Below are 12,492 nucleotides of genomic sequence, written 5' to 3'. Positions count from 1 at the left end.
AGTTTCTCCTGATTGACAGCAAGCATTGAAGAAATGTTGGCACTGAACTGTCCCCTGGGATTTGCTGCTTTTTTTCCTTCCTGAACAGCGCCACTAAAGTCCAGTCTAAGTTATTCTTTCTTGTCCTGCCTTTATTGCCAATTATTATCATCTCCAATACTTGCACTTTAGCCTTCTAACATCACAGGCTGGTAGTTTCTTCATGGGGGGAGGCATGTAAATGAATGTTTGACCCTGTATCTATTGTCATAAAAGGTAGTGATACATATGAATGGGGGGGGAGTGGGCGGGTTGTTTGTTCACTTGACATCTTTTAGTAAAGCATATAGAGTATCTTAGGGTCTTTTACTGATCACAGATATTTTGGTAGCAGCTATAACATAACTGGAAAAAGTCGTCATTCCGTATCACTTGCACAGCATAAGTTTGTTCTCTATAATTTTCCCTCAGCCTTTAAACTTCTTTTGAAGTTCTCCTTCATTCTATCAACCTTTGTTGCTGTTTTGAGAGAACAGAACAAAGTAATTACTGCTTCCACTGAAAGATCATTTCAAACACCAGCTGTTTCCTACCTCATCAATCTATCTTTGAGCACTACCAAATTGTTCCTTTGTGATTACCATATAAGAACAAAAGATCATAATAAATCAGTGATGGACATGTGTATTCTTGTGCCATGGGTTTCAGCTCCTAGAATACCTGTCAAAGTACTCTTCTCTCCCATTCTTCTACTATGGAGTTTAACAACAGTGTAAGAAAAATGCGACACTTCGCTTTTCTTGTTAAATATTTCTTCATCAGTAATCATGTGTGTTATTAACAGGACTCACATTTACAAAATCATATAATGTCCCAGTCACCTGGACTAGGAGGGAAAAAACCCAAACTACAACACATTGAAACCTCTTGCAGATTCCTCTCATTCTATAATTGTATTCATGGTGTGACAAAGACAGATGTTGAAAGACTGCAGGTAAAGCACAGTGCAGCTAAACAATGTAAAATAGAAAGGTTTTCCTAAGTAACTATTTTGTAAAAATAGGTTTCATGCTTAGTGTCTTCTGACTGTCATGGATGTGAGTAAGCAGAAGGACACCTGGTCTTGTCGCCGTGAATTGGGCAGAAAATTCTGCTTAAGACCCCTGGAAGTTCCTATATAATAAAGGGAATGTTTATACACTCACTTGAAACCAGTTTAGAGTGTCTAAGGCTGACATAATTTCTAAAGCACTGTGAACAAAGTCTTCTCTGTTATTCAAATGACTGAAACCTGCCATTGAACTTACTTACCATTTCATCAGTGTTTATGGAGGTCCGGATGAGCATGCCCATGGAAATACCAGATTTTCGAGCTGCAAGTGTCTAAAGCAAAAGCAAAACTGTTAAAAATTACACTACCTCAAACTGTTGAATTATGGAAGGCAAGTAGTTCTTGAATATGCTCTTGGATTTAAGCAAAACTGAAGGAGTTACAAAAACTTTCAGGTGGTGTTTGCAACAGAACTTTTGAGCACAAGCCCTACGAGGAGAGGCTGAGGGAGCTGGGATTGTTTAGCCTGGAGAAGAGGAGGCTCAGAGGAGACCTTATTGCTCTCTGCAACTACCTGAAGGGTGGTTGTAGCCAGGAGGGGGTTGGTCTCTTCTCCCAGGCAACCAGCACCAGAACAAGAGGACACAGTCTCAAGCTGCGCCAGGGGAACTTTAGGCTCGTGGTGAGGAGGAAGTTCTTCACTGAGAGAGTCATTAGCCATTGGAATGTGCTGCCCAGGGAGGTGGTGGAGTCACCATCCCTGGATGTGTTCAAGAGGGGATTGGACGTTGCACTTGCTGCCATGGTTTAGTCATGAGGTCTTGTGTGACAGGTTGGACTTGATGATCATTGAGGTCTCTTCCAACCTTGGTGATACTGTGATAATACAAGTACACTTTCCATCATCATCCCTGTTCCTTTCAGCAGTGCCTAGCTGAACTGCCATCTCTAATATAAAACCTGTTCTTCAGAGCTTTAGCACTCACTTTTTTTTTTTAAAACCACAGGCTGTCACTATTCTTCCACTTTGCCAACCAAATTAACGTGGTACAGGGATAAGCATCCTGCCCCAATTTGGAATCTGTCTGTGCCTGCAGTAACATGGGAGATCATTTTGCAATAGTTTTACAGTTCATGTTGTCAGTCTGGATAATTTTTTTGTAACTCACTGAGCATTTTTAAACTAAGTATGTGTAAAATGCGAGTTGTCTTAAATAAAATGTCTTTAGGAAACTCAAACATATATTTTTTTCCCCCTTAAAGACAATATTGATTCAATACTGTGAATAGCTACGTGGCTGTCCTTGGTTGTAGAGACAGTCTCTACACAAAAAAGGCACTCAAAATAAAGTGTTTTTTAACATGCAGTAAACAAGGAAAATTTATCTTCCTTAGTGCAATGTGTGTAATTTAAATGGGTCCTCAAGAATTAATTAGAGACTATTATGATCAGAAGGAAAAAGACTCCATGGAAGAGTTCTGCATGTTTCCCAAATAATATTTCCATTCTGAATATTAATCCTGCTATAAACAGACCTTTTGGTGAGACAGAAACAAGTAAGATTTATTCCAGTGTACAAAATATTAACCTTTATGCTGCTATATTACTGCATCTTACCTGCAAAACTAGGCTCATGTATCCTTTTCCCTATTCTAAATAATTCCAAGTGTGTCTGTACACTTATGCTTTTTCCTCTTTTCTTCTGGAATCTGTCATCTGCTGCCCTAGCAGTATGAGGATGATCACTTAAAGCATACACTAACCTCAAGTCTGTTGCCTGTGTTTTGAAGATACAGATTTTCACCTTACTGTGAACTGGGTCTCTGTAGTCCACCATCACAGAGCTATTACAGTAAAAGTTTCAGTGATATTTTTGCATATGACAATCTTTTGTTAAATACATATTGAGTCAGTAGCAATTTAGGCTTATATCAGTGGAGGAACTGCATCATTAATCTTTGGATAGAGAGACAACTCCAATTTCTTCCTATTTTATAATTCTAAATACTGACATAACTTAAATGGATTTTTAAAATTGTATTTAGAGCTATTAAGACTGCTAATTTTAATTTTTAATTCTCACTTTCCCCTGAGAACATATTAATTCAATTTTCAATAACTCTCCCTTGATAATAATTAAACTTGCAGATAGACACAAGATTATTAATCTTGTGAAACCAATTAAAGCGTAAGATGCCATCCCTGGCACAGAAATATTTGATTTGATTCATCACTGTCCTATTACAATTAATATGTGATGCAAGGAAACTCTCTTTTTCTTTTTTTATTTAATTTATTCTAAACTCTGCTGTTTACAAGTCTGCCATTCCTTTGTTAGCATTTGTGTTCATTCTGTTTTTAACAAGTAAATAATTGTTTGCTTTTCTGTGAGGATGACAAAGTGACAAGAAAGATTAAACAATCTTTGCCATTTAAAACCCCTTGTGACAAAACTGAATGCTACAGAACCCATACATCAAAGAGAGACATTGCAAATAAAAGTGTAATTAGGAATACAAAGACTCAGTAGAGTTTTAGGTTTAAAAAGTTTCATTTTAAAAGCACTCATTTTCTGATTCCTCTTGAAGTATAGGTTCCTCCTCAAAGCTTTGGAAAGCAGCCATTTACATTTAGCTGCCTGCAGTATGCTTGTGTTATGGTTTTGACCTCTGGTCTTCATGTCCCTTACAGTTAGAAGTGTGCTTGATCCTTTAGGTCTAAATTACACAACAATAGCCATTTGAGGCTACAGAGCAATGTGGACTACTGTCTGGGCAGGAATACAAAGGGCATAACAACATTAACCTTGAATATAAGGTAGTGAATGCTACTGTGTTCTGTGTTCCAGCATTATATCAAAGTACAGGAGCCAGTAGAACTGCAGTTTCATGCTATGGGTATACATCAATAAATAGACAATATATCCTGTGAGAAAACCAGTTCTGACCCTGTCATGTGTCCTTGATTCCCAAATCTCCCAAGGAGTACTCCTGGAGTCACACAGCTTAACTATTTTGCTTCTTAATGAGTATAAAATAATATTGTCCTAATTAGGTTGATCTTATTTGTCAAGTTGGAAGGATAATAGAAGAATGTGATATCTAGAAGGATTTGTGATAAACCAGGAAAGTTAACAATTGTTATGGATTAAACTTCTGTTTTAAGATACTGTAATTGGTAATAATTCAGCAGCTTGAAGCACTGAACACAGAGAACAGTATCTGTTTGTAAGGATGAAATAGAAGTGAGTATTTTAGAGAGAGGAAGGGTAAATGTTGCTAGACTAATTTTTTGGAAACAAGGTGCAGCTAATTATCATTGTTTTGGTAAATGGATTTGTAGTCTGTTGCTTGTGGTGCAGGGATGGGAGCATAGAAGGTTCCATATGAACATAAGGAAAAACTTTTTCACTGTGAGGGTGACAGAACACTGAAAAGGGCTGCCCAGTGAGGTTGTGGAGTCTCCTTCTCTGGAGACATACAAAACCAGCCTGAATGCGCTCTTGCCTGTCCTACACTAGGTGATCCTGCCCTAGAGTGGGGTGTTGGACTAGATGATGTTTTGAGGTCCCTTCCAACCACTACTGTTCTGTGATTCTAAGAAGTGAGAAAGGAATCACCCAAAAGTAAACAAGATACTGTCTGAAATGACTTACCCAATTCCTATAATTTTTCTGTTTAAAAAGTTGGTGTCTGATGCTGAAATGTTCAAGAGAACTGCAGTATTAGGCCCAGGAAACAGATTTAGAAAGGAAATGGCAGCTCAGCACCAATTGTTGCTAGACACCCTTGTAACACCATTTACTATTACTTCGTATTTGTTTCCATAACACAGACACAACAGCACGCCCCACCCAGCCCCTAAGATCATTCTGAATATCAATGTTAGTCAGAAATGGCATGGAAAATGAAAAAACCTAAGCAAGTTCATCAATGAGTTCATTTCCCCAAAACTAATTCTTAATGTTTGGAAAACACAAGCATGAAATAAAGGAATATAATGATATCATGATTTACAGTTAGTTAAACGTAAAAACTCATTAACATACAAACACAATTAAATTATTTTTATGGTTTATGCCATATATGAATATTGATCTAGTAAATTCAACTTGTCTATTAATTATTTAAAGAGTTGATAGAAAATAACAGAATTGATCTAAAATGTTCCAGATGTTTAGCTTTTACTTAATGATTACTCTGACAATGTACAAAACCTGAATTTATACATATGTCTTCAATATTAAAAGAGTTTAAATTGTTACACTCAAGTTATGGCCTCTATAAATGGCTCATCAAAAGAATCGTTGAGTTATTGTTTTAGCTGAAAGGGGAAGTTGTTTGACCTGGTGTGTTCATTTCAACAATATGAACCCAGCGGTTGTTTTACAATAGCAGAAAGGACCCACAAATTATTCTTGAATTCTTATGATGAGATGATATAGCTAAGTAATAACACATTTTTGAAACATCAAATGATTAAATTTGCCTAATTACAGCAGTTGTATAAATTCATCTTTAAGTCAAATTAAATCAGACATTTTCTAGAGTGTTCATAATATTTGAAATGATGACTTGCATTAGCAGAAGCAAAGACTGAGGCATAGTGAGACAGAAAAATAGAATAGCAACCTTTTGTCCTGACTGAGCAGATCACCATACCTGTTTGGCTGTCACTAATTAAGTACTGCTAAGCTCCACTGTAATTATTTCCCTTACTCTTTCTGGTTATGGTCCCAGCTCAAAAAAATTCTAGTTCTACTAGACTCTTTTTTTGGCTCCACATTAAACAGAAGCCTGTTCAAGCTTTCTGTATTTGGCTGCAACAAAAAGAACTGTTCCTGTAGATGGGCTCTGACTGCTTTATCCTCTCCAATCCAAAACAAGCGTGGAAAGTAGAGTGCCAGTGCATTAGTGGAAATGCTTATCTAAGAGACTTGGGAAGAAAAATACTCTGAAGGCTGATGTTGAAAATTTGATTTTCAAAATGTGAATTTACGGAACCAAATAGGAGATAAAGATGTACCTTTAAAAATATGTACACCATTTGGATAAAAAAAATATATTGAGATTCCATGTTCAAAGAATGAAAAGTAGTGCAGAGAAACTGGAAATGCAGAGGGACTTGGGAGATAAGGAGGGACCTCTAAAAGTGCCAAAGTTGGAGGTAAAAGAAACTATTTCCACAAGTCATTAATTTAGTTATCAGGAAAAAAAATTGCACCATAGTGTCTAAGAATCCTTATTTGCTTTAGAAAATTCACCTTTTACAAGAGAGATCAAAGAATTTAGTTGATTGATACGGGAGGATTTCAAAGTAGGGAATCCTTCAACTTATCTTTATGTAGTTATCTCAAGCTATTCAGTTTTGCAGGGGAAATGTCACAACTGGGTCCTAAACAATCTGCCTGTACCATTCAAAAGGATACTTGGAATACATAGGTGACTTTTTAACATATTTTTTTTTTTCTGATAATTTTGGCATACATAATGCTGAGGGCAAGATATTCACATATGGCATGACTTCATTTAGGATTAAAGTCTTGGTCATAAAATAGTTTTTCTATTTTCCAGCATGACAGTCATGAAATCCCTGAGTTATAATAAGCATTTAAAAACATTTATCAGTATAAAAGCACTTACCATCGCCTGAAAAATCCATCCAAGACAGGAAAGAAATTATAAAGAATATTAATACTTTTTAGATTTATTGCAACAAAACCCCGTATCGGATGATATTTCAGTCAGTGTCAAAAGGATATAGCACTCATTTCTAAAAATATTATCTTTACTTTTATGAAATAGTCACATATGTAAACTTAGAACAACATCCTAGGCTGTATCAAAAGAGGCATGGCCAGCAGATTGAGAGAGGTAATTCTGCCACTCTGCTCTGGTAAAACCTCACCAGGAATACTGTGTCCAGCTCTGGAGCCCTCAACGCAAGAAGGACACAGACCTGTTGGAGCAGGTCCAGAGAAGGGCCATGAAAATGATCAGGGGGCTGGAACACCTCTCCTGTAACACCTCTCCTGCAAGGACAGGCTGAGGGAGCTGAAGTTCAGCCTGGAGAAGAGAAGACTCCAGAGAGACCTAATAGTGGCCTACCGGTACCTGAAGGAGGCCTACGAGAGGGCTGGAAAGGGCCTGTTTACAAAGGCTTGTAGTGATAGGATGAGGGGCAATGGATATTTAGATTGGTTGTAAAAGACCAAGTTCTTTACCATGAGGGTGGTGGAACACTGGAACTAGTTGCCCAGGGAGGTGGTTGAGGCTCCATCCTTGGAGATATTCAAGGTCAGGCTTGCCGGGGCTCTGGGCAACCTGATCTACTGGAGGATGTCCCTGCTCACCCTAGGGACATTGAACTAGATGACCTTTGGAAGTTCCTTCCAACCCCAACCACTCTATGATTCTATGATAGAAGATTTTACAAGGACTTGAGAATTAAATTAGGTATTTTGGAATCAATCTACTGTAAGAGCAGAGATCACAGGAGATTGCTCTACTATGTCATAAATTGAACTTCTCAATGATTCCAGAAAAAATTCTATGCTAAAATGGTTGCTTTCTTTCTCTATGTGGACAGTCAGATAGTATGGTACAACATTGTAGAGTAGCTGAACAGAGTAGCTGAGAATACATTCAGCAATAATTTGGCAAAGATTGATCTTTTGAAAACAACCATAATAATAATTTATTTCTCCTGACTCCCCATCATTTCTTTACAATGAGAAATTGGTTTGGGGGCTTACCACCACCAGAGACTAAATAGGTATTTTACTGAATTATGATTTTATACTTCAGGAAAATAAAAAGAAAAATGTGAATGGCACCTGAAATCCTTCGGAGCAGAGAGATTCTACTTAATCATGTTTAGACTGGAAGTCAGAATAAATCTCAAAGTAAATGCCATTCTTTTCACCTTTCTGACATTTATTTGCCAAGATTATTATTGTCTACAATGACTGCTAAAATAACATACCTCATCTTATACCAAGAGTATGCATAAATCTTGGAAACATTCACACTGAAAAAGGGTTGCTTTTAAAAAAGGAACCATCTTCCTCTTTCAGTATCATAATGAACCAAGTCAATCTGCATCCCAAGCACTCAATAACAATTGCCTCCATAAGTTAAATCAACACAAAAATAAGTAGCTTATATTACTCCATGAAAAGCATGTTACTTGATTCCACAAGCAATATCTAAATATTCTGTGAGATATTGAGGCTTATCTAGTGCATCCTAATAACTGCCACACTGACTTTTACTGGCCACAATCCCTTCTCTCAAGATACCTTTTTCCATAAAACAACTGAAAAACCATCATTCACATGCACAATGGTAATAACAATGAAAGTCCTAGACAAATGACAAATAAATCAACAGTTTTATGGGATCAGATGTTACTTACCACATCTCTAACAATGGGAAAAGATTTCTTTCTACGCAGGTCTGGCATGCTATCAATTCCATATAGCCCACGACCAGCACTGCAGGAGATAAAAAGGCAAAGGAGAAAATAAAGACTTGGAACTTACAAGTTTGCATCCTTAAGAACTGCTTATCATATCTGTATTTACATTTAAAATCCAAATTAGTAGTTATTTGCTACAGAAGGTAAGTGTTCTGATTCTTATGGAAAAAAGAATGAGAGTGACCTTGGTGTGGCTAACATTTTTTCTCCTGGCACTCACACAAATTAAAGAGTAGCTGAAAGGTTGCTTAATACCTGCTAAAATGATTTAGCATGGATTTAGAAGTTGTAACAGTAGCTTTTCATCAAAAGGACTTGTAATTCTGGTAGCTTAGATGGAGGCCAACATTGTAATAAATTTCATACAAAGAGTAAAGTACCTAACTAAATACATAATCGTATCTTCTCACATGAGTCCATGTGAATGTGGAAAACAGAACTTGTCACAATTTAAGATAATTCCCTTATGACCATCATTGTTTTCTCTTCCTGGTTAAGTTTTATCTTTATACACATATTAAAACCTCCCATTAGCTCTCACATGCAACTTGAAAAAAACAGCAAAGAACCACCTGAGCCCACTATAAAGAATAAAAGGTTGACAGCAGGATTTAAAAGAGAACGTAATGATCCGTAACAAACTGCCTGATGCTTCAGAATAGGTAACACAGGCATTATCTTCCTGATTTTTTTCTACAGTGGATGTTGGAAGATTGTTATGTATTTTTTTAGATCTAATTCTGAAGTACTTTGAGTATCAGAGAAACTGAGATACCATATTTTTTCAAAACCCAACCTTTTCTCCTCCATCTTCCTTCTGTTTGGTACAGTCTCAAACACTCTTTTTGGTTGCTTTTGCATTTCTGTCTCTGCCTCTGTGTATAGTGTATATGTCACAGCAAACAGTTAAGCATCTCAAAGCCCTTGGTTAATTTATACAGATTACAATTACTGGGTGAAAAGTGATCTAACTGAAATTAGGTCAGAATTTTTACTTTCTGAAGTATCAGTATTTGGTCCCAAATACTCCTCTGCTGACCTAATTACAACCCCTTGCCACAGCACAGTTGACAAATTCTGTGTTTATTTAAGCCAAGAATTTGGCTTAAACTCCTGTTATGTAGAGTTGTTTCAGTTCCACAGCTACAGCTAAATGCAAAAGGAATTATGAATCAGAGACTTCAGCTGTCACTATTTAAAGTCTAGCATATTGACATAAATGGAAATCAATGCTAGGTTATGCTAATATGCCAGGCTGTAAGCAGTTTAGGGACAGACAAATTTCTGATACCTCCACTGCTAGTATCTTCAAGACAAATCCGTGTAAGGCAATAGAATTCATAAATCAGAACCCAAATGATTTAGGAGAAATTAAATACATTAATAAGTATTACAAATAAAGGGCACCAACTTCAATGTAAGCAATCTCTGAATTACAAACTATTAGAAGTCTAGAGGAGTATCCCATGCTATGGATATTTTATCCATCTATGCTTACACTTTTCTGACAGCTTCTGGATTTGGCCAGTGTCAGAAGTAGCAAGATGCTGGGCTAGATGGATGTCTTTGTCAAATTCGGTATCACTGAAATTTGGGTGGTGTTTTTTGACTAGTTTATTGTTGGGGTGGTTGTTTTCATTTTGTTTTTCAGGCAAAGCCTACAATAACTTTTATCTCTCACTTGGAATTAAATGGGATTCTATTTAGTCCCATTACTCTTCTATAGACTTTTGGGAGAAACAGACACAGCAAGAGAGTGGCAGTATTTATTCACACTCTTTACTTTCAACAGATTCAGAGCAGCAAATTTTATTTCTTGGGCTGTACTTGATAGGGAACTTGTAAAGCTCAGCTTGAGTGAAGCTTAACTGAACTAAAATCAGAGGAGAGGAAAGATAAAAGGGCAAAACAGTATCTATATTTTTAGGGGTATTTGTTTGCCCTCTGTCTAGTAATTCTCATACTCTGAAGTTCTGGTGAAACTTTGTCAGTAGCAGTTTCTGATCTGCAGAGAAACGGGGAAGCTCTTTTGCACAAAATCCTGCCTCTGAGATATGGGAGACAAGCAGAGTTACAACATAAAAGAGTTAGGAAATTAATAGAGCAAATCATGGCTGACAGACTACTTGGGCAGCTCTCCAAGTAGAATAAATTGCAAAGGAATTTGAGAAGCTATCCTTAATGTCAAAGAGTACTTTTACATAATGGGACAAATCCCTAAGATGGACTCAAAATGAACTTACAAAACCGCAAAGTGGAAATAACCATTTGGGGCAAAACCGATGGGCACTGAAATCTTTGCTTTGGATGCAAGAGATAAGTTAGCATCAAGGGGACTGTTAACTGTTAAAGCTAATAGTAGAAATAATGAGTCAGAAAATACTGCTTTATACTCTGCTCCTGCAGATTGTGTTACCATGATGAAGCATTCATCACAACTGCCAAATATTAAAGCTCAAAAGTTAGATGTTAGACATTTGGAGCTGTTAGTACAGAGATAAATTCCACAGAGGGAACAACAACTGTTTCTCATATCTGTCATAAACAAAGACACTCTGAAAGTAATTTCTCATATAGATTTAAAAATATTATGTTCAGGATAATTTACATATTCATTCATTCAATCTGGTCGTTTAGTACATCTGCAAAAATCTTGATAAAGATCTCCTACCATTTACACTGATGTTCACAAGATTCAATCTCCAAAACTGTTCAGTTAAACTCCTGAAAACTCCGTGGAGTCTAGAAGCTTTCTCAACAAATTCAAACAGGATAAAGACTAGTTTTTCAAAACCCCATGCTCACCTCTCCCAACACCATCAACTATTTTGATTATCTTTCCTCTGCCCTAGTAATTCAGTATTCTTTTGCATATGGTGCCAAAGTCAGCTGATGAAAATGCAACACCTTTTTTTCTGTCACACAATAAATATTTTTTTTCCATAAATTGCACCCCTTTTCCCATCAGTTAAAAAAATAAATCACATATCACTACCACACAAAGCAACAACTAGTTTCAGGTAGCTGGTAGGAGTAAAGATGTAAGCAGAGTACATTTTATTTCCTAGTAGGAAAGCTGAGCTCTAATTCAAGCATTGATACTCTTCAAGTGTAATGCTGTTTGACAATGAATTTTTGCCCTTTCTCTTGCAAAGAAAACAACAGATATGTTTTACATTTGAAACATGACTCAGAAATGCAGTGATGTTTGCATCCTTAGGTTGTGTACTGCCATTTTTTAAAAAAGCAGAATTTTGTTGTAGTGTTAAATTGTTTCTTCCTGAGGGACGCTGAACCTCCTTAAGTCCTTTTCTTCAAAGTGGCACTGTGCAGGATAAAGTCACAGATCACACTCTGAATAAAGTGAAGGGTAGAAATGGATTCAAAATAAGAGACTCTTTCTTAAGAGATTAGAACAAAAAAAAAATAAATTCAAAATCTTTAGAAGCTGAGTAAGTTGAAAGTGTCTTTGGGTGTTCTATCTCATGATGTCTTCAAGTTATGAGGTGCTTTATTGCTAACAGATAAGCGCTTGCAGGAAGGTTCCTAAGTAGTATGTTGTTAATTGACATTTCACCTACGGATTGTAGTATGGGTAATACTCTGAATACAGAGAATAATTTCCTACTTTTGAGGATGGATTAAAGTTGTTTTAAGAGATGTGAGTTTCTGTTAAATTACTATTTTCCAGAACAAAAGCTTCAAATAAACACAGCCATTATATACTCCCCACAATGTATATCAACATTTAGCTCTACATTCTACTTTATTTTATGATACCTATTGGTTCACAGACAAGTTCTGATTCTGCAACAGTTGAATGCAATTTTGGAGCTTTAAGAGCCTGAAATTTAATTTTGATCCATACTGACAAAACTGGATTAAACATATAAAAATAATATATGGGAAGAATACATTCTTTTCTCTAGGTTCTGTAAACCCTGAGGTACATAGGAGATTATTTCTAATATTTTGAAAAAAA

The 12,492-nt window shown here is 36.5% G+C and overlaps 1 protein-coding gene across 1 annotated transcript in view; it reads right to left on the bottom strand.

The window, feature by feature from the left end:
* Window positions 1-12,492, bottom strand: part of UNC13C (unc-13 homolog C) — a 137,562-nt gene that overhangs the window by 101,393 nt on the left and 23,677 nt on the right. Inside the window, exons 4-6 of the mRNA XM_009906444.2 lie at window positions 8,448-8,526; window positions 6,674-6,679; window positions 1,291-1,362 (exon numbers count right to left, since the gene is read on the bottom strand). Of these exons, the coding sequence (XP_009904746.2) occupies window positions 1,291-1,362; window positions 6,674-6,679; window positions 8,448-8,526 (157 nt within the window). The remainder of the gene's footprint in view (window positions 1-1,290; window positions 1,363-6,673; window positions 6,680-8,447; window positions 8,527-12,492) is intronic.

Source organism: Dryobates pubescens, chromosome 17 (genome assembly GCF_014839835.1).
Source record: "Dryobates pubescens isolate bDryPub1 chromosome 17, bDryPub1.pri, whole genome shotgun sequence".
Classification (NCBI taxonomy): domain Eukaryota; kingdom Metazoa; phylum Chordata; class Aves; order Piciformes; family Picidae; genus Dryobates; species Dryobates pubescens.
The sequence above is the reverse complement of the archived record's forward strand: the minus strand, read 5'-3'. Positions and strand labels throughout refer to the sequence as shown.